The following is a 20,089-nucleotide window of genomic DNA, read 5'->3' on the forward strand; positions in this document are numbered from 1 at the left end:
TATTTCTTTACTTAGAGCAACTCCAGCGTTGGAGCCCTCCCCCCTGGCAATACACTATTCAATCCACCTAATGAACAGTAATTGCCCTTAATGAACAGTAAGTAGCCCTGGCAATAGAATTTGCATCTCCACCGTTACACTTCAATAGCCCTGGCAATAGGCAATAAAATATTAGTATTTTTTTTATTTTTTATAAATAAAACAAAATAATTTTAATTGTAATATCGGATAAGATTTTTAATCGTTCTCGTTGCGCCACGTGTCATTATCCGAAGTATTATTAAATAATACAAAATAATACAATTATTGGTGATGAATTTCGTACCTGCACCAGTGGTCATTTTGTTGAAAAAAAATGGATTCAAACTTTGACACAAAGAAAGGAATGTGATTGAAAGTAGTTGAGAAATTATGAAATTGTTTAGTAAGGTAGATGATAATGAGAAGGTATTTATAGAAAAGTAAAAACAATTTTTTTTACATTTTTTTCAGATTTTTCAGATATTTTTTTGAATTTTTTTGAATTTTTTACAATTTTTTTTAAATTTTTATTCAATTAATTAATCTCTGCCGTTAGATATAAAAAAATTTGAATTCCAACGCTCCAGATTGTGCCACGTGTCACAACGGTAACTTTTCAAATTTTTAAAACTATTTTTTCATTTATTTTGTAATTTATAAAGCATTTTAATATCCACCGTTGATCTCAGATCGAACGGTGGATATTAAATCTGACTTTTTTTTTTTTTTTTACCGTTGAGATCTAACGGTCCACATTAAGTGACCGTTAGGATCTAACGCACCGTGGGAAGCCACGTGGCTTCCCAACGGTAACTGACAATTGCCTTTTTTTATTTTTTTTGTGTCGGCGACGCGCCCCCACGCGCGGGTGGGGTGCACGCGCCTGACACAAAAAAATAAAATATTACGCTGACGCCACCCTGGCGTCAGCCTTGCGTCAGCCCCACCTCGGGCTCAAGGCCTGGCAATCCCTCACGGGCCTGGCCCTCGGGCCTCCCCCTGCCTTCGGCCTCCCGCACGCTGGAGCTTCTCCACCGGCCCTCGGGCCTTTGTTTTGGAGCCAGACCCCCGAGCAAAACCCCACGCTGGGGATGCTCTTAAGTCCGCTCTCTCTTTGTAAATAGAGTTGTTTAAAGGGGTGTTTTGATATAGTTAAAAAAATAACTTGGAAAGATGAGTTAGGGTTTAAGGCTAGACAAATCATTTATGAACAAAACGTGGGACTTATCACGCCCAACTTGTTTATTTAACGAATTGATTGCGCCAACATTTTGGTTTTTTTAAAGGGAGTTTTAATGATACACTCTAGATACTGTTCATTTTAACGAAAAATGACATTTTTATTCTAAAAAGTCACTCCTGCTACAATTCACTTACAACACATTTTTGTCATTTTGATTAAATTCAAAGTTTTCAAGCTCTTTTCAATAGTTTTTTATTTTTATTTTTTTTTTTAAAGATGACCCTAAACGAGGATAAATAAGGTCCTTATCTGTCATTTTACAAATAACAAACTTGTAATTAAAATTTTCTTTAAAAAGTAAATGGGAAGATAAGATACTAGTAGAAATAAAAGCACTCGTATCTTATTAAGTGTTAGACCAAGTCCGAATTTGATCATAAAAATTCTAATCATTATATACCAAATTAACTTTTATTCTCTATTTGTTTATATAAATAATATAGAGAGAGGGAGACTTGACTCTTTGTGTAAAGGTAAGGGTATTATTCTTCGTTTGTAAGTGAAAATGAAAGCCCGTATCTTGTAAATAGCGGCATTTGATACCAAATTATTATAGCCGCCAAAAAAAGTCAACTAACATCTCCAAGTCAATCATGAGTTGAGGAAACAAATGCTTCTACGAATCAAATTCCAAAAGATTATGGGCAACTTCTGAGCAAACTAGTTTGAAAATTCTTCTCTCAATCATTACCATGTAGAACTCTCCAATCTGTAGGAGTTTGATCAATCAAGCAAACACAAAACCTTTATAAGATGGCAAACCCACAGAAGAACAAATATACAAGACACAAGTGCTCATGAGCACTGAAAAACAACCATTTTTACATAATTTTTCGGAGATTTTACGACATGTATCAAAACAATCTTCTTCTCTTTTTGTAGTTCAACAAAGATTACAAGGGCATACAGTTGTTGATACACACGACTCCGGACGGCATTATACTCCATCCAAACTATTTTCCCTTTTCTTTGGCACATGGCGTTTTGTCGGACGATAATTGCAGAAAATCGGATATCAGAACAAGCACGACAAGCAGATGTGAGAGGTATTCTACAGATTAACTAGCTGATATACTCTTTCGATTTCCTTGATGATCAGCTCCTTTTCCTCTTCAAATTGCTCGTCTTCATCGCCTGTAATGAGACTATAAATCAGCGGGGATAAATATGACATTAAAGTTAAAAATATTTTTAGAAGCACCATCATTCTTTCACAAGCCAATTCCTGCAAAGAGTTGAATGGCCAGAAAAGTAAAAAGTTAAGAACCTTTTCCAGCAGAAAGATTCTGAAGCAAGTCCGTCAACTTTTCATGGTTTTTAGCCAGGATTAGTTTTACTTCCCGTGGCTTATTAGGATTCGCAACAAAGACCTGCATTTAGAACACAAATATAGAATAATCAGTATTAAACGAAATGCAAAAAATTGAGAAACATGAATGGGAATCGAAGTAATCTCAGACTTTTATTTATGAAGTTGACAAACTTGAAGTTATGGATCAATATCAGACGGCCGGTCAACATTCCCATCCTACAAAGTCGATTAATTCGTAGGCTATATGCATCTTTACATTGTTCCAACCCACATCCCTCACTGCATGAAGTTCAAAAAGCAGCGTACAAAATGCACTCCATATTCTAATCACATTCATACAAACACACACACACATCCAGGGAGCAGGAGAGGAAAAATGAGCAGGGGACGCACCTTGAAGATGTGGAAGGCAGAGATTTGGATGTTTTTACTTGAATCCTGCTCATATTAAAAAAGATATTAAACAGCATGCTAAATGCACGAAGTAACAATATTTACGCACACTTCAACGCAGAACCCATAATTTGTTCCTCATAGTCCTAGATAGAAATAGCAATAGTAAATTCAATACCTTGAGCAACGTCATCATGACTTTCAAGTACCGAACTTCTAAGATGTAGCGCTTCATTATATGTGAATTTGGAGTCTCCAAGAGGAATTCAGAGAGAAGCTAAAATCCATATACAATTTATCCTTTAGTGCATCTCATGGACCAAAAGAATAATAGACAGAAGCTGCAAAGTTAGATAACCAGAACCAACCTTCAAAGATTGCCTCCTGGTCACATAATTTGGAGATGTCAAGAGATTCTCATATAGATCAAAGAACTGGAACAACAATTTCTTACCAGATAAGCTCAAAATAATATACACTACAATCTACCAATACACTAGTGAAGACGCATCTTAGTCGAGCAGATATCGTAGGTGAAAAAAATATTCAATCAACATAAACATATGACAAAGTCACACCGCTACAATTGCCACTGACTATATTTGTACAGAAAAGTATAATAAGATAAAGATTGAGCAAACCTCATCATAGTGAGCAGACAAAAATTCAGATACTACCGTTCCATGTTTAGTAAGTAGATCCTGCCAAATTCAGGGACATATTATGAAAGAACAGATAGGGCCATAAAAGCTCAGCAACGTATACAAGGGTCCAACATCCTTGAAGATCGTGGTTCTGACCTTAAAGGTAGAGAACGCATCAGAAGCAACATCAAAGTTAGGCAGCTCCACAAATTTAAAAAACAACTCAAAGCTCGCAGACTCCAGTATGTATCTGAAAAATACTACACAAATCAAACGTGTGAATAAAAGAAACTTGCTTGCTATTTTGAAGGAAAATAGAAATATTTAAAGATAAAAAGAACGAACAAAAGAGGGTAGCAGCTCTATTGCACCCAGATATTAGTTAATCCAAAAATTTCCTGTTTTGCGATCGTTAACAATCTTCTAATGAAAAGTAACAGAGCAGCTCCTTTTCCAAAATAAGATCTACTTTAGACTCATCGACCTGCAATAACCATTAGGGGAAAAAATGGTGAAAAGTTTAAATGTCTTACTTTGCAAGTGCAGGGAATCTAATGCAATCCCTCAACATACTTCCACAATTCAAAGCAATTTCCTTGTTATCATAGCTGCTTGAAAAAGAAACCAATAAGTGTCGTGCAATTATTAATTTACCAGTTGAAAAAGTATGACCACAAGTATAATTTATAAAACATTAGGGGCAATGTCCCATTAGTCATAGCTGATGGTGAAATTTACACCTAGCTACGTGCACGAGTCTGTCGTTCACTTACTTAAACTTTAAGTAAAGAAACTGCAAGACGACATCAGCAGAATTTAGACAAGACAACTCTGGTCGTGCAAAATGTTTTATAAACAAATTTTAAAACAGTCGAATTATGAATGGAAAAATACATGCACTCGTGAAACAGAATTATGAATGCAAAATGTTTATTGCATAGATAGAGAACATGATGTCTGCGGTCAAAATATGACATGACAGTAAACAAAGAGACCTTGCCAATTCACAATATAATAATTGATGATTGATTAGCAAACTGGCTGTAGTATTCTTGCGGGTATGTTGCTTTAGAATCATCATGATTATACCATTGACGTAGTTCTAGTATCCTAACACTTCAGATATACTTCTAGTATCCAACACTACTTCTAGTATCCAACACTTCAGATATACTTCTAGTATCCAACACTTCATATGCCCTCTTCCACCAAATGTCTCACAAGAGCATCATCATTATCATCCTGTCACTACACAACAATATGATATAGTTGCTATACAGGTCACATGTTTTCATTCTGATATACTTCCCTCAAATAAACCCTATCTTTAACAGACACACTGGATTGGCAACAGAAAACGAATTCTCCTAAAAGTGAAGGAGAAAGGGAAAGATCAAATTAAACTTACACACACCTCAAACATGGGAAACAACATGTTAGGAAAAGACCAAGGAAAGAATATATATTTTACACAGAAGTACTTAAAAAAACATTAAATAAACTTACCACACGACAAGAAAGTCTAATAATTCCAAATGATTCTCCATGTATTCTGCACAGCAATAAGTCGATTCAACCTTTTCCTTCATCAATATGGACCAACAATGGACCAAATCCTTTCTTGCCTGAAATGAAAACAATTTATCATTGCGTGTAACCAATGCTTCATATGCCAGACATTACGACACAAATGACCGTAACTTACTTCCCATCCCAGTATAGGTAACTTGTGAATTAGAAGATCAAAAACACCCTCCTTACAAATCTCGAGCGCAAGCTGCGAAACTTGATCCATATTTGGTTCGGTCTCCCCATCTCCGGAAAGCAAGCATTTCATTGTTGTGAAATTCTTTTCAACTTCTTCCAAAGCCTATAATAAAGTAGAGCAGCATCATACTAAAAGAACTAGCAAATCATTAATCAAAGAAATATATCACGGCATTAATCTTCGTAATGCAACTGTATATCTAGCAATTAAGCTTCGTAATGCCAAGTGCCAACGAAATTGGGGAAACAAAAGCTAGTAACTTTGCTTACTCACGCGCGATATTCGACTCGAAAAGCACTTCTACACTTGCAAATTTGCTTGTACTAATCAAATTTCTTGGATTTAGGTCCATATAAATCAACCCGATTAACAGTTTCCCATTGATAAATGCAATGCTGCAGGCACACACACCCACAAAGCAAAACCAAGCAAAGATCTTGCCCCCAAATGTATAACCAAATTACAAATGCAAGTTTGGGATTTTGGAACAAGAACAATTAATCAAAAGCCCTAGAAATTGAGAGAGGGGACCTTTTCGAGGGCTTTGACTTCGACGACGGTCTGGGTGTCGAGGGCTGAGAGGCTGTCGTTGATGGCCTTGGCCACCTCCTGTGGGGTTTTGGGCCTCGACGGCTTGAAGAACGAGAACGACATGATCGACGGTGTCGTTCAATTCTCCTCTCTCTATCTCTCGAAGAAGAATTCAGGGAAATACAGCGGAGCTTTCGTCAATGGCGATTGAGAAAAGCCACTCTCTTTTGGCTCAGTGCGAATCTCAACTTTTTATTTTCGCGACGTAAACAAAAAAATTATATATGTTTTTGCTTTTGTGAGATAAAACGCGGGTATGTAAAAATGAAAGTGAAATAATATGTACCTACTTTGGCCAAAATAAAAAATATAAATAAATAAATAAAATAAAATAAAATAAAAAGAAAGAAAGAAAATGGTAAAACAAAAATACAGTTGACATTTCTTACTTATATCATGATTGAATAATGTCTTTAATGGGACAAATATTGAGCATTTATTGTTTACTTAAACATGAGGTGTCGAGAGTACAAGAGAGTTCCACGGTAAGAAAATCTTCATAGATCATTTTCAAATATTGCTAATTTATTGTTCATCGTTAATGTTGATGTGGACATTTTAATATCTTCTTTGGAGATGCTCTTAGTATTTCTCCTCATAAGAATTGTCACTTAAATTCTAGTCAAAAAATGAATTCGAACTAAATTATTAAGGTTAGCCTATTGAGATGGTTGGTCTACTATTTCATATGTTAGTGTTTATAATATCGAATGTTTTTTTTTAATAAAAAACTATAAGAATTATGAAGAAAATAAATCATTGAAAGTAGCCTATCAGAACATGTTTAGAAGTGATTAAGAGATGATTGAGACTTCTCATTCGAAGTAAATTTGGTTCCCTAAAAATTACTCTCGGTTTCATGTATTTGTGTTATGAAATTCTTATACCATGTCATGTTCGAAGTTATCACTTTCAAAAATAGTAAATGTCAAAAAACGATCGATTTGTTAACGAATAATAACCCAACCCGTTTGGTAATTTACACTAGAGATATAAGATATAGCTTGATTTAAGTTTTTTTTTTTTTTTAATCCTTCTCTAAATTAAAAATTCGGTTTTTTTTTTTTTTAAGTACATTGATATCTTTGTAGTAAAAAAAGAAGGGATTCGGTTAAGTCACACAATAAACAGCTTAATTTGGTATCGAATTCACTCAGGAAAAAAAGAACCTAAAAATATACCGAAATTGACCGGCCACTCAAACAAGGGAAAGCAAAGTATGTTTCAGGTGGAGGCTAAGGAGGAACGAAAGTACGAAAATGGGCCAAAACAAAAATAGAAAGTACCAAATCTTGTGTTGGAATCCCGGCAGTTATGTCGAACAATCAGGGGCATTATCGACAAAGCAGCTTGCATCTTGACCGCCGACTCCACCGATCCCCTCCACAAACCGCTTTTCATTGATTTATCTATCCATTTCGATCGCCAAAACCTGCTCTCTCCCCCCATCAGCTCATCAGCTCACCTCAAGAATCTCGAATCCCTATGCGATGCGAGGCCACGATCGGATCAACACGTGTCTCCCCGACGAGCTGATCGTTGAGGTCTTCCGGTGGCTCGACTCCAAGACCAGCCGCGACGCCTGCTCCCTTGTCTGCAAGCGCTGGCTCGCCCTAGAGCGCCTCAGCCGCACCACCCTCCGCATCGGCGCCACCGGCAGCCCCGACCTCGTCGTCGACCTCCTCGCCCGCCGATTCCGCAACGTCCACACCGTACACATTGACGAGCGCCTCAACATTTCGCTCCCTACTCACCCTGTAACCACTCAACCAATTCGATCGATCCCCAGTTCGATACAAATCGGGTTTTTATAATTCGTCGAAACAAACAGGGCCTTAACGATTTTTCTTTTGTTTTTTTGAAGGGGAGGAGGCGCGGGACGGATATTGCTGCGGTTTTGTCGGTGAGGCTGCATTCTGCCAATGGCTCCGACGACGGCGTGCTTGATTCGAACAGCTTATCGGACGCCGGTATGACTGCTATCGGAGACGGATTCCCCAAGCTCGAAAAGTTGAGCTTAATCTGGTGCTCCAATGTCTCCAGTATCGGTCTAATTTCGCTTGCTGATAAGTGTAAAATGTTGAAATCATTGGATTTGCAGGTGAGTTTTTGCGTAATTGGCTTTTAATCTCGTCTATTATTGCTTTGTTAAGGTTAAATTTTAATGCTTGAAGTCTACAATTCTTCGTTTGAATACTTAAGTGGAAATTATTGGTACATTCCGACATGGAGTTTCTTTTGAGGTGCTGTCTTGCAGTCTTGCTTTCGTTAAAGATACCATCTTTTCCGTAAGCATTGGAAATAAATGTTATCCTGCACTCCTTGTAAAAACATAGGAGAGAAATTGCACTTTAGCGGTGTGCGATGACTTTTTTGGAGTGCCAATAACTGTTCCTGATTATTTTAAAATCATATATTTGCTATTTGATATACATGGCAAGTCCATGACATGAAGGATCAGGTAACCTTAATTTTCTGTTTATGAAGGGTTGCTATGTTGGGGATCAGGGCCTAGCTGCCGTGGGACAGTGTTGCAAGCAGCTCGAAGATTTGAATTTGCGGTTTTGTGAGGGATTGACTGACGTATGTGTGGTTGAATTAGCCCGTGGTGTTGGGAATTCATTAAAGTCTCTTGGTATCACTGCGTGTGCAAAGATAACTGATACTGCAATGGAAGCAGTGGGGCTGCACTGCAAGTCTCTCGAAAACCTGTCGTTGGATGCAGAGTGCATACACAACAAAGGGGTGGTTTCTGTGGCCCAAGGATGTCCTGCTTTGAAATCTTTGAAGCTACAATGTATTAATGTCACAGATGAGGCTTTGACTGCTGTTGGAACTTCTTGTTCGTCACTGGAGGTGTTGGCTTTATACAGCTTCCAGAAATTTACAGATAAGTGAGTACTCATTATTCTCTTTGTTCCTTATTTGTTTCTTATTGGCTTCTTTCCAATAAGAAACTTCTTTTTGGAGCGAGTCACTACAGTTTCTCACTCAACTTCAGATTGTGCCTGTACACATTATTTTATAAGATTACGGAAAAAATAAAAAGTTTTGAGCTTGTCTGTTTCATTTTATTAATTCAGCTCCTGCAGTTAAATGACTATCTCTTTGTTTTCGTGTCTGCGACATTTCAGAGGTTTACGGGCTATTGGGAAAGGATGTAAGAAGTTAAAAAATCTTATTGTTAGTGACTGCTACTTTCTGAGTGACAATGCTTTGGAATCAATTGCAACTGGCTGCAAGGAACTTACACATCTTGAAGTGAATGGTTGTCACAATATTGGAACATTGGGTCTGGAATCCATTGGAAAATCTTGCCCGTATGTTCCTCTTTTGGTTTAACTTAACTTCGTAATTTTGCTGGTAATAATTATATGGATGGTTTGAGTGGTTCTCATGTTTAGCTTATTGATGCTGCTAAACTGTGGAAGAATTCCATTAAGCTACAGGCTTTCACTAGTATTTTTCTTTGAATGGGTTATAGGATACATTTAGCATGGATGTTTAGCTGTCAGTTTTGCCCGTCGATGGAAAACTATGTACATTCAGAATTTGTATCCTTGGAACGGGTTACATTGAGCTCAGTTGGAAGATTTGATGATTGTGTTAGTTAATATAATTTCTTGCATTCATATGGTAATACCTAGTTGGTGTTACATTCATGTTAAGTATGTATTCATTTGTCTGTTGATGGTTGGTTAATCTGAAGAATTTGAAAATGTGCAGGCGTCTTACTGAGTTAGCATTATTGTATTGCCAAAGGATAGGCAACTTTGCACTTAGTGAGGTTGGACGAGGCTGTCAGTTCTTGCAGTCTCTTCATCTGGTAGATTGCTCGAGCATTGGAGATGAAGCCATTTGTAATATAGCTAAAGGCTGTAGAAATTTGAAGAAACTTCATATTCGTCGATGTTATGAGGTTCTCTCAAACTTAACAATGATTTATTCACCACCATATTTATTCTTCATTTGCAGAATATGATTATAGCTATTTTTGCGAAAGTTTGCTATTATTTGATATTTCCTTTAGTTTGGAGGAGCGGAATAATATGCAGGAACAAGAAAATGCAATGCTTTGTCCTACATTTGAGTCGTATCATCCTTTTTGAAATGTTATCTTTAACCATAAATGTGTTTTTTTATGTTGAACAGATTCATTTGCTATCTGACTTCTGTAAAAAATTCCTTGTTCGTTACCTATTTGGATAATATCTGTTGCCTTTTGGTATAGGTTGGAAACAAGGGAGTTGTAGCAGTTGGAGACTATTGTAGGTCTCTCACAGGCCTTAGCCTCCGGTTTTGTGATAGGTAAAGTTTCTTCTCATCTTCCGTATCTTTCTCTTTAGCTTTCTTGAACCGCACCACTTCTTATCAAGTCAGATGCTTATGTTCTATCTGCTCAGTTGAGAATGTGCTGTTTCAAACATTCAATCAAATATTTTTCAATTTTTTGTGGTTGGAATCTACATCCTCGATTATTTAAAGATGTCTTTAACGTTGTATATCACTTGAGATATATCCTAATCTTACCTTTTACTACTAGAGTGGGGGACCAGGCCCTTATTGCTGTTGCTAAATGTAGCTCCCTACAATATCTGAATGTCAGTGGATGCCACCAAATTGGTGATACTGGATTAATAGCAATTGCTAGAGGGTGCCCGCAACTTAGTTACCTAGACGTGAGTGTTCTGCAGGTGTGTTCTCTCTTCCTTTCTCCTCTCCCCTCCCCACCCCACCTCCCTCTCCCACGCACCCCTCACCAACAAACACATGCTTCCGGTGGCTTATATCTGAAGCACCGGATGCACCCTTGTTACATTTGATAGAAATGGTAGAAGTTTTTCATGTTCATATTGATGCACACGCAACCTAGCATGAATGCGTTTTTCCAATCCTTGTTCAATCTAACATGATTTTCGTTTTGAAAAGAATTTGGGGGACATGGCAATGGCTGAACTAGGAGAAGGCTGTCCAAACCTGAAGGACATTGTGCTGTCACATTGCCGTCAGTTAACAGATGTTGGTATAAACCATCTTGTTAAAAGTTGCACAATGCTTACATCCTGCCACATGGTTTATTGCCCGGGCATAACTTCTGCCGGGGTAGCCACTGTGGTTTCGAGTTGCCCAAACATAAAGAAGGTCCTGGTTGAGAAATGTAAGGTTAGCCCGAGGACCAAACGGAGAGCAGCCTCTGTCATTTCCTATCTTTGCGTGGACCTCTAGGCTGTAATGTCTGCAGTCCGCTTACATTTATGTGCATTCCCACAGCTTGCTTAATTCAGAACAGCAATATGTGGAAGACAAAATCTGGAGGCACAACCTCCCTTAGGCGGACTTACATGAAACGCATTCAACGCCACCGTGGGATCCCGTTCCATGTAAAAGCCAGTTATGTACGCATGCCCAAGATCTTTTGTTTCCTTTTTTAAAGTTATTTTTTGTTTGTTGTCTATTTTTGTGGCCATATCTGTAATATTAGCAATAAATGTTTGTAATGTTTTTGTAATAAACTAATAATACAAGTATTCAGAGTGTTGGAGAAAGAAATAAAAGAAGCAAATGTTCTGATGGTGTAACTGTCTGGCCAAGTTTCTCTAGTCTTTTCTTTGTCACACATTTTCTTGCAACGAGACTCGAACCTAAAATATTAAACTTGTGCCTCCTCTAGCGAATGTCTTTTTGGCTTAAGCTATGGGGGAAAATAACATGGGTTTGTAGTTTTAATGGTTAAAAATATTTCTCGTTACACATAAACTTTTGAAATACGGTTACGCGTTAAATTCACATTGTAAGTAAACATTGAACCTTCATCACACTTTTTTTAATCTTTCACGCATTCTTTTTAACTTTCGAATGTCAGACCAAATAAATTAAAGAATATTACAAGATAAAAATTACAAAGTGTAAGAGATAAAAAATAATATGTGGATATCACCACCCATTTTGTAATGCATCCTTGTGTGGAGCCCAGGCATTTGAAGGCATTTGAAGGTAAGTTACCTTCAGTATGGTATGTTTGTATAAACTCTGTAAAGTATAAATTGAATCTACTGTGTAAATGGCATGTGTGACTTTCTTTAAAGACATTAAACGGTTCTTTTTCTTTTTCGTTTTCCCCTGGTGCTTTCATGGTGGCACATGCTATTGGTGACATAATAACTGGTGATGTGGTGGAACCTGAAGTGGTCGTAAGTGCATCCCCATCTGTCGGAGGATTGTTAGACTCACTAACCGGCAGCATAGGAATATCAAGCATTTCCTCAAGGCCGAAACCTGTAGCTGCACGAGTTGCATCCTCAACCCCTTCCGGCATTGCGGCAACAGGAACTGTTACATCGGATGCTCACAAGACTGGTTCTAGGCCTTTAGATAAAGATGCTTTCCGAACTTTCATAAGTAGTTCAATGCCATTTGGTTGGTACTTCTTACTTAATGGAAGATTGTCATGGGTGGGAGGGCCCTCACCAAAAGTATTGAGGCAACTTTCCCTGGGAAAGTTCAGTTTGCACCATGGAAACCTCAAAAATCACCTATCTAGTTCAGCCTTTGGAAGCATAGCTGATGAAGATAGCAATATTGAGACAGATGGTAACAACAATAATATGGTAAATGTAGATGAGTTCCTAACGGAAAAAAATGAGCAAGGATCTTCATCCAGCTGATTTGGAGGAGGCATTTTCCTGGCATGCATACAATTACGCCAAGGTACCTGCTTCCTCATTGTTTTTTATTTCTTCTCAAAAATCAGTTGGGATGTCTTGCAACAGAGAGCGACGTATTATCCAAAAAAGTCTGTTAGAAATTGGAGATATGGCTTCCATTCTATTGGTCGTATATTGGAAATTAAATTTGTATTCAGTCTCTGTTATTGTTATTGCCAGTGTCTGTGAATTGAATGCTAAAATAGTAATGATAATACAAATTATGTCGAGTGTATATTTTTCTGTGTCAGTCAAGCACACTTCTGGACTTTAAAGTGTTTAAGCATTTATCAAAGACTCATGTGTATAGGTGTCGTTCAAGATTGTTGGAGCTTCATTGTCTGGAATGTCATCGGATCCAAAATCTGTAAGTTTTGCTTCCTCTAATTCTCCTCTCATGGCCTAGTTCGTTACATGCATGTGAGCGTTTATCCAACTGTTAAAGCACCAGTGGAGTTCTCCACTCAGGTGGGTTTTTCATCAGAGTTCTCTATCTTCGAGCTTGATATACTTTTCTTAGCTCTGACAGTGCATGCTGCGGAAAAATTGTTAGAAAATGTGCCGCCATCATTGTGCGCATCAGACATAGAACTTGCATAAGTATATGCTACAGATAATCTACAAAATATCTGTTAATGTTTTCGACCAATTATGGCTTCATAACCTATGAAAGTAAAATTCTCCTTGGTTTCTTGTTTCTTCTAATGGTAACAATTTCGTTGTTTAAATGTGAAAGTTAGAGTACCCTTGTCAGTCCATATTGTTTCTTTTCATTTGGTGAACAGATTACTTCTGGCGATTATATTTTGTGGAACACGTTGGGTAGATGCCCGTCTGCTGCTGTAGCAAAAGTATAGGGGATGCATATCGATGGCAACTCAGGAAATATAAAATGTAAATTCAGGGAGCAAGAAGGCTCTCTTTGTGCAATCCGAATATTCCGGATCTGTGTTTTAAAGTACGATGCGTGTTTGGGGGAGGTCAAGTTTTATGGTCTGGTTTGTTATGAAATGGCTTTCGGAAATTGAAGTTTCTGAATAGATCATTCGTGTAATTTTAGTTAGTGTTGGAAGTGAGAAGCCAATCAACGCGGTCGGCTGAGAACTGACCGGTTTTTTTTCGCTTACTTGATTTTGCTTAAACTGTCGTTCCTTTACATTTGTTCCTTGAAAGTTGAAACACAAGAATATACGGGTTTCCAACCATACAAAGAAGCCTTCAAATGGCCATTTACAAGTTGGATGGTCTACTCTTGGCAACAAAATTTAGCCTAGAGTACCATCCAGGCCCCAGCTTCTTCGCAGGAGAACCTGAGATCCCATCGCGAAGTCTGCCTCCTCGGAACACAATTGCCATTCAAGGGCTGTGTTATGATGTGCGTAGTTCACTTTCTTCACTTTTATTCTTCCAGAAAGTGTCTAGCCGAATGGTAGAGATCGTACGGTGCCCAGAGATGATCGACGGTGCATGGCTTCCGGGCGTCCAACCTCAACCATGGCTTACCCTTCCCGCTCCAGTGCAGAAGACTAATGGGACCAGGGTGGAGGTTCCTACACCTTCCTTCAAAGTTGTCACCTCCTAACCCATGCTGGTTCCACCGGTGATCCACACCCTTGATGTTTCCGGCCAAAACCAGCAGAAAGGGCGGCAAAGACCCTAAATGGTATAGCCTCTTTCGCTTTTGCAAAGCCATCCACTCCTCAACCTTCTGTGTATACCCTCCTTTCCTCCATTTATCCACATCCACCACCATCACTCCTGTGTTGAAATAACACGGGTTTCTTCCTTGGAACGTCTTCGACAAATCCGGGTCAGACCAAAATGCGTCAGTGAAATACTGTGAGAAATTTGCCCGACAATATTCGGGTGCAGCCACCACCTTGTCTTCCATGTCCACGCTCCATAGCTTGGCAATGTCGTCCACCACAATGAGGTCCGAGTCCAAGTATATAACACGCCTCATATCGGTCGGAAGGATGTCAGCAAGATAGATTCTAGCATAATTAATTGGCTGATCCAATGCTTGCCTTATAGATTTTGATATCTTCCAGCGAACCCGGTTCGAATCAAAGGCATATGTCTTGAAGTTCAAGTAAGGGAACGTAGACTTTATGCTGGAAAAGAACTCTGGCGCAATACGCGCGGAGAGGAAGTGAAAATAGAGATTTTCAGGGCACGTCGAGTGTTGCAACAAGGAGAACACGGCAGCCATTGTGCCGCGGATGTAATTGGCATCTAGAGTCATGGCAACATGGATGGCATCCGTGTTTTCGGAGCCACATTGCTCCCCGTTTCGGAAGGCGGGCGCTTCACGGAAGACAGGGAGGTGAGGGGAGGGACGGCGAAGGATGCCTAGGCGAATGCCGGAGGTGGTGGTGATGGGGTGGAAGAGGAGGATGGACAGGAGGCCAAGGAGTATGGGGAGAGGGGTCGGCGTACTCAACAAGGCCATCCTGTCGTGTTTTGGTATTAGTTTTTGGAGACTTTTGGGAGGTTGTCTCTAATTGCAAAGGCAACCGAATCCATTTGAATTGGGGGGTTTTGGATGTGGGAAAGTTGGGATGTTTTAGTAGAGAGAGAAAGGAAGTAAAATTGTGAGGAAGACAAAAAAGGTCGGAAAAATCTCCGGGTATTTTGGGTTGCCGAAAAGTTAAAAAGAGGTATTTTACCTTTTCTAATTGTGTTCTTGCAAACTTGGATGATCATATTTGGAGTATTAGTTTGTTCAGAATTCTGTTTGGGTGTTGACAATGTAACAAAATAAAACAAGTATATGAATTGTTGAAACCGGAAATGTCATATAGTTTAAGGTAGTTATTTGGGCTTATTTTGTTTCACATTCTGCATGCTTGTTTTCACTTTCTACGCTCCTTTTGTTAATTCTAGCATTTGATTTTTTTTAATTTTTTATTATTTAACTTCATAGCCAGCATGGAAGGAAAAAATATGTGGACCATAATTTTCGCACAATCGAACCAAGGCGGGGAAATCTATGAAGACTGGACCTTGGAGGAACTCGCGGGGCTCTGGAAAGAATAGTTTGGATCCAATTCCGGACCCTCTACCTTAAATGATCAGATCAATAAGGTTCCAATAATTTACACGATCCGATCGGATCATTTAAGGTACTATCGAAAAAAATCAATCCGACAACGACCAGAACGGTTGATAAGGTATACCCTTATCGAGAATCACCTATTTAGCTCTCAAGAAACGTATGTATGATCATACTCTAATTAGGAAAGAATCTTGAGAATTCCAATTATCATGGGAATTGGTGTGCACCCTAGTAATTACTGACCTAATAGGAAATGATCTCTTTCTAGATTTCTTATTATGATTTTTTATATACGGATTCTCATCCTCATAAGAACGATCATTAAACATTATATATACGTTCTTCTAGGGTTTAAAGAAGATATGATCTCTCTTATATTATATTTAATCCAATGATATATTTCATATCTCAAGAGAGGATCTCATATCTCAAAAGATCATACATCTCATTCAACACATATGTGCATACTCAACACATCTATGCATACTCAACGCATTCCGTTTGCTCATATCACCACATGCTCATGTAAAGAACTACACATGCTTTGATTTTCCCTCTTCGAGATATGTAGGAAATTCTTTCCGGATTCAATCACACCTCCCAAACAATCTCCTATTCCTCGATGTTCATGAGATTCTGGCGATTGTTTATATACTACGGTTGTGCACGAATTTTCAACAATATACAAATGTAAGAAGTGAAAGATGGTGCATAAATAATTCTTTTTTTTTTTTATATTAATTTTTTTGACGACCACAAGAGAGTTCAATATCATATTAGTGCACAATCGGCCACATTTTAGGCCCAAGAAATGCAAGTGTTGGGCCAATGATAAAGCTCAATGGCCTCACAGCCCATATATCATTCTTAAATAAAAACAAAATTATGGCAAGTATATTTTACATTAAAAAAATTAATAAACAAGGATATCCACCAAGCAAATATTTTTGTTACTAGAAAAAAATAAAAACACACACACACGCTATAGTTTGTTGAAGCTAACTTGGAAGGGGAGCCACATTTTTTTGTCAAAAATGAAAATTTTGTTATAAACTTTCCTAGTTTAAGTGTGATTGTGTAAATCATAAATTATATTTGATTCTAGTTATTCTTTCCTATATGAATTTGTATTCCTTGGGGATGAAGAATTTCATGAGTTTTTTATTCGAATTCGATTGAATTCCTCAAGTTCCACCCTGACGTTAAGATTACACCTCCATCGACAAAAAATGGTTCTCCGATGAACCATGGCTTGCACCTACCATGGAAACACTGCATGAAGCAGCGTCGTCGACTAGTTCCGACGAATCCCCACACCGAGCGCCGTTAGGGTGGCCTGAAGCTCCCACCCGAGCCCTAACGATCCTCAGTTTCCATTAGGTCCATTAGCATAGAACCCTCGTTATTTGGGTCTGCTTGTGTTGAGTGTTTCAACCCACATCACCAGCCTTTTTGGCTTTGGTGATAACCTGGCTCGAGAACCAGTTGAGCCCATCTGGGCTCATGTCGTTTCTCCCATGCACCGTGTCACACAAGATCCCAGCTTATGCTAGTATATGTGTATGCTACATTGGATCCCAGCTTCACCGGAGTATCCATGCTCTCGTGTCTACATCACAGCTGATTCGTGCCCTTCACGGGCCCCTATCTTGGGCTTGCGCATACAGCCCACTTACTTTGTGATGCATAGGCCAACATGCATGCTCGGCCCGAGACCTAACCTACCTAATATTTGGGCCTGGGACGCACAACATTTATCTGATTAGCCCACCCGTGGGCTTTGGTCCATGTTTTTGGGCCTCGAGTTTAATTGCCTAATTTTTTTAAGCCCAATGGGTTTTATATTTTTTCACCCACACTTTAAATTTGGCCCAAAGTCCAAATAATTAATTCAATTATAATTATAAACCTGAAGTTCTATTTGCATATTTTCTTGTTGCACATTTCTATGTATATATTTGCGTTTGTCTGCAGGAATATATAAACCTGAAGTTCATAATTATTTCGAAACCTGAAGATTCTTAAAACATGCCTTATTTGAAAACCTGAAGTTTTCTTGAAAAACATAACCCATGAAAACCCTAAGTTTTTTCATGCGAATTTTAACCAATACATGTCTATTAGAACCTGAATGTTCTACTCTTATGTGAATGGATTAATTCTCTTTCTCCATTACACTAATCACATCTTGTCCCTTATTTTTTGATAGGAACATGTCGACTTTGAACAAACTCGACTTCACCGCTTTAAAGGTATCTGGAAGGAACTACCTCATGTGGGTCCAAGATATGAAGCTCCACCTCACTACAAAGAATTTGCGTCCCGCCATTGAAAATAAGACGGACAACCTTGTTGGCGAAGCTGAGAAAGCCACTGCCATGATCTTCATCCGAAGACATATTCATGACGCACTGCAAACTGAGTACCTTGCTAAGGATGATCCACGAGCACTATGGGTCGCTTTGGCTGATCACTCTGATCGCTTACATTGACTGGATCAAATATTTCCAAATCCCGAAACGTGTTCTCAATTCAGCTGAGGCATTCGATCTACGGTTTGAAGCAATTCTAAAGAATGTGGTATAACCGTCTGAGTGAGTATTTGACTAGTCAGGGATATGTGAACAATGAACTATGCCGTTATGTGTTCATTAAGAAGTCACATTCCGATTTTACAATTGTTCCAGTATATGTTGATGACATGAATCTTATCGGAACTCCTGAAAAGCTCGCGAGAACCGCCGCACACCTAAAGTCAGAATTTGAGATGAATGATCTAGGAAAGATTCAATACTATCTCGGTCTCGGGATAAAGCACCATTCAAATGAAATCTTAGTACATCAAACGAACTACACCCAAAAGCTGTTGCGCTGCTTTAATGAGGATAAAGCGAAACCTTCGAGTACTCTTATGGTCGTTCGATCGCTAGATGCAAAACAAGATCTCTTCCGTCCGAAGGAAGATGATGAAGAGATTTTGGAGCCTGAAATTCCTTATCTAAGTGCGATAGACGCTTTATTGTACTTAGCTTAATGCACTAGACCCGACATCTCCTTCGCTGTTAATCTTTTGGCAAGATACAGTAATGTACCATCACGTAGACACAAGAATGGTATTAAAGACATTTTCCACTACCTTAAGGGTACTCCAGATTTGGGCTTGTTTTATCTCTACGGATCCTCGAGTGATGCCGCACCCCCGCTTCCCAAGTCGACTCTCGCCTTGTTGGGAGTGCATGATATTTATCTGATCCGCACAAGACGCGTTCTCAAACGGGTTATGTCTTTACCATTGGAGGCACCGTAATTTCTTAGAGGTCAACTAAACAGACTTTAGTTGCCACTTCGTCTAACCATGCTGAAGTTTTTGCCTTACATGAAGCAACTCGGGAATGCTTTTGGTTGAGAACAGTTGTGAGCCATATTCCAAGCTTCTGCAATCTTTACCCCATCGTGGATGTCCCGACGATGATTTACGAAGATAACGCAGCATGCATCGAACAACTCAAGAAGGGTTACATCAAATGAGATAACACCAAGCACATTGCGCCAAAGTTCTTCCTTTCACATCAACAACAAGAGCATCAGAAGATTGAAGTCATGCAAATCCATTCACAGATAATCTGATCGACCTCTTCACCAAATCACTGAAGGCTATGTTGCATAAACTTGTTCCTGGAATTGGTTTGCGTAAACTTTCTGAGTTGTAACATTGCTAGTTTTCTTTGGAATTGTGTCAAACTCAGGAGGAGTATCCTGAAGTATACTTGCTTGATCTTAATCTACTCTTTTTCTTTACGATTATGAGCATTTTTTCCACTGGGTTTTCGCTACCTAACTAGGTTTTAACGAGGCACCCACCTTGAGCTAATTATATCCCTAATGACGTCTCGTAGACGTTTCATTTAACTTTGCATTTCTCACACATTTTTCCTTAGACTATGGATTTTGTCCCTACTCAGGTTTTTGCCATAGACTTAGGATTTTTTTAGTGAGACTTACTTCTTTATGCAAGTTCATACCCTATTGAGAATAACGTTGTTCCCAGAATCAGTGTCGATGAGTCGACTTCCTCAACTTTTACATGATGCTGAATCTACCTCGAATATTTACACACTTAAAGGGAGTGTTACAAACTTTCCTAGTTTAAGTGTGATTGTGTAAATCCTAAATTAGATTTGATTCTAGTTATTCTTTCCAATATGAACTTGTATTCCATGGGGATGAAGGACTTGTTCTCCCTATTATTCCTATAAATAAAGGCACTACGTAGGAGGGAATAACACACACATTCCTCTCTAAAATTCTACAAACACATCTCTCCCTCAATCTCTCCTTGCCGCCGGCCCCCCTTC

General features: G+C 38.7%; 3 protein-coding genes across 3 annotated transcripts; 1 reads left to right on the top strand and 2 right to left on the bottom strand.

Annotated features, from left to right (window-relative positions):
* Positions 1–1,991: 1,991 nt before the first annotated feature.
* LOC137737540 (uncharacterized) lies at positions 1,992–6,195 on the bottom strand. Its single transcript, XM_068477055.1, has 11 exons — positions 5,913–6,195; positions 5,319–5,483; positions 5,120–5,238; positions 4,147–4,221; positions 3,770–3,863; positions 3,611–3,670; positions 3,338–3,403; positions 3,148–3,246; positions 2,970–3,014; positions 2,532–2,634; positions 1,992–2,398 (listed from the first exon to the last, which is right to left on the bottom strand). The coding sequence occupies exons 1-11, from the start codon at positions 6,033–6,035 to the stop codon at positions 2,316–2,318; spliced, it is 1,032 nt and encodes a 343-aa protein (XP_068333156.1). The 5' UTR covers positions 6,036–6,195; the 3' UTR covers positions 1,992–2,315.
* A 1,172-nt stretch (positions 6,196–7,367) lies between these two features.
* On the top strand, positions 7,368–11,551 carry LOC137737160 (F-box/LRR-repeat protein 4-like). The gene is made up of 8 exons (XM_068476550.1): positions 7,368–7,729; positions 7,837–8,073; positions 8,460–8,866; positions 9,107–9,292; positions 9,699–9,891; positions 10,204–10,280; positions 10,516–10,666; positions 10,902–11,551. Exons 1-8 carry the CDS (start codon positions 7,463–7,465, stop codon positions 11,196–11,198), a joined length of 1,815 nt encoding a protein of 604 aa, XP_068332651.1. The 5' UTR covers positions 7,368–7,462; the 3' UTR covers positions 11,199–11,551.
* A 2,508-nt stretch (positions 11,552–14,059) lies between these two features.
* On the bottom strand, positions 14,060–15,193 carry LOC137738306 (probable galacturonosyltransferase-like 4). The gene has a single exon (XM_068477944.1). It carries the CDS (start codon positions 15,126–15,128, stop codon positions 14,076–14,078), a length of 1,053 nt encoding a protein of 350 aa, XP_068334045.1. The 5' UTR covers positions 15,129–15,193; the 3' UTR covers positions 14,060–14,075.
* Positions 15,194–20,089: the final 4,896 nt, after the last annotated feature.

Source organism: Pyrus communis, chromosome 6 (assembly GCF_963583255.1).
Source record: "Pyrus communis chromosome 6, drPyrComm1.1, whole genome shotgun sequence".
Lineage (NCBI taxonomy): Eukaryota > Viridiplantae > Streptophyta > Magnoliopsida > Rosales > Rosaceae > Pyrus > Pyrus communis.

Coding starts and splice junctions, on each gene's coding strand:
- LOC137738306 (XM_068477944.1), bottom strand. CDS start 15,128: ATGGCCTTGTTGAGTACGCCGACCCCTCTCCCCATACTCCTTGGCCTC.
- LOC137737160 (XM_068476550.1), top strand. CDS start 7,463: ATGCGAGGCCACGATCGGATCAACACGTGTCTCCCCGACGAGCTGATC. Junction 8,867..9,106: donor TTCCAGAAATTTACAGATAA/GTGAGTACTCAT, acceptor GCGACATTTCAG/AGGTTTACGGGCTATTGGGA. Junction 9,293..9,698: donor TCCATTGGAAAATCTTGCCC/GTATGTTCCTCT, acceptor GAAAATGTGCAG/GCGTCTTACTGAGTTAGCAT.
- LOC137737540 (XM_068477055.1), bottom strand. CDS start 6,035: ATGTCGTTCTCGTTCTTCAAGCCGTCGAGGCCCAAAACCCCACAGGAG. Junction 3,404..3,610: donor TGTCTGCTCACTATGATGAG/GTTTGCTCAATC, acceptor TTGTTGTTCCAG/TTCTTTGATCTATATGAGAA. Junction 3,015..3,147: donor TCATGATGACGTTGCTCAAG/GTATTGAATTTA, acceptor TAATATGAGCAG/GATTCAAGTAAAAACATCCA.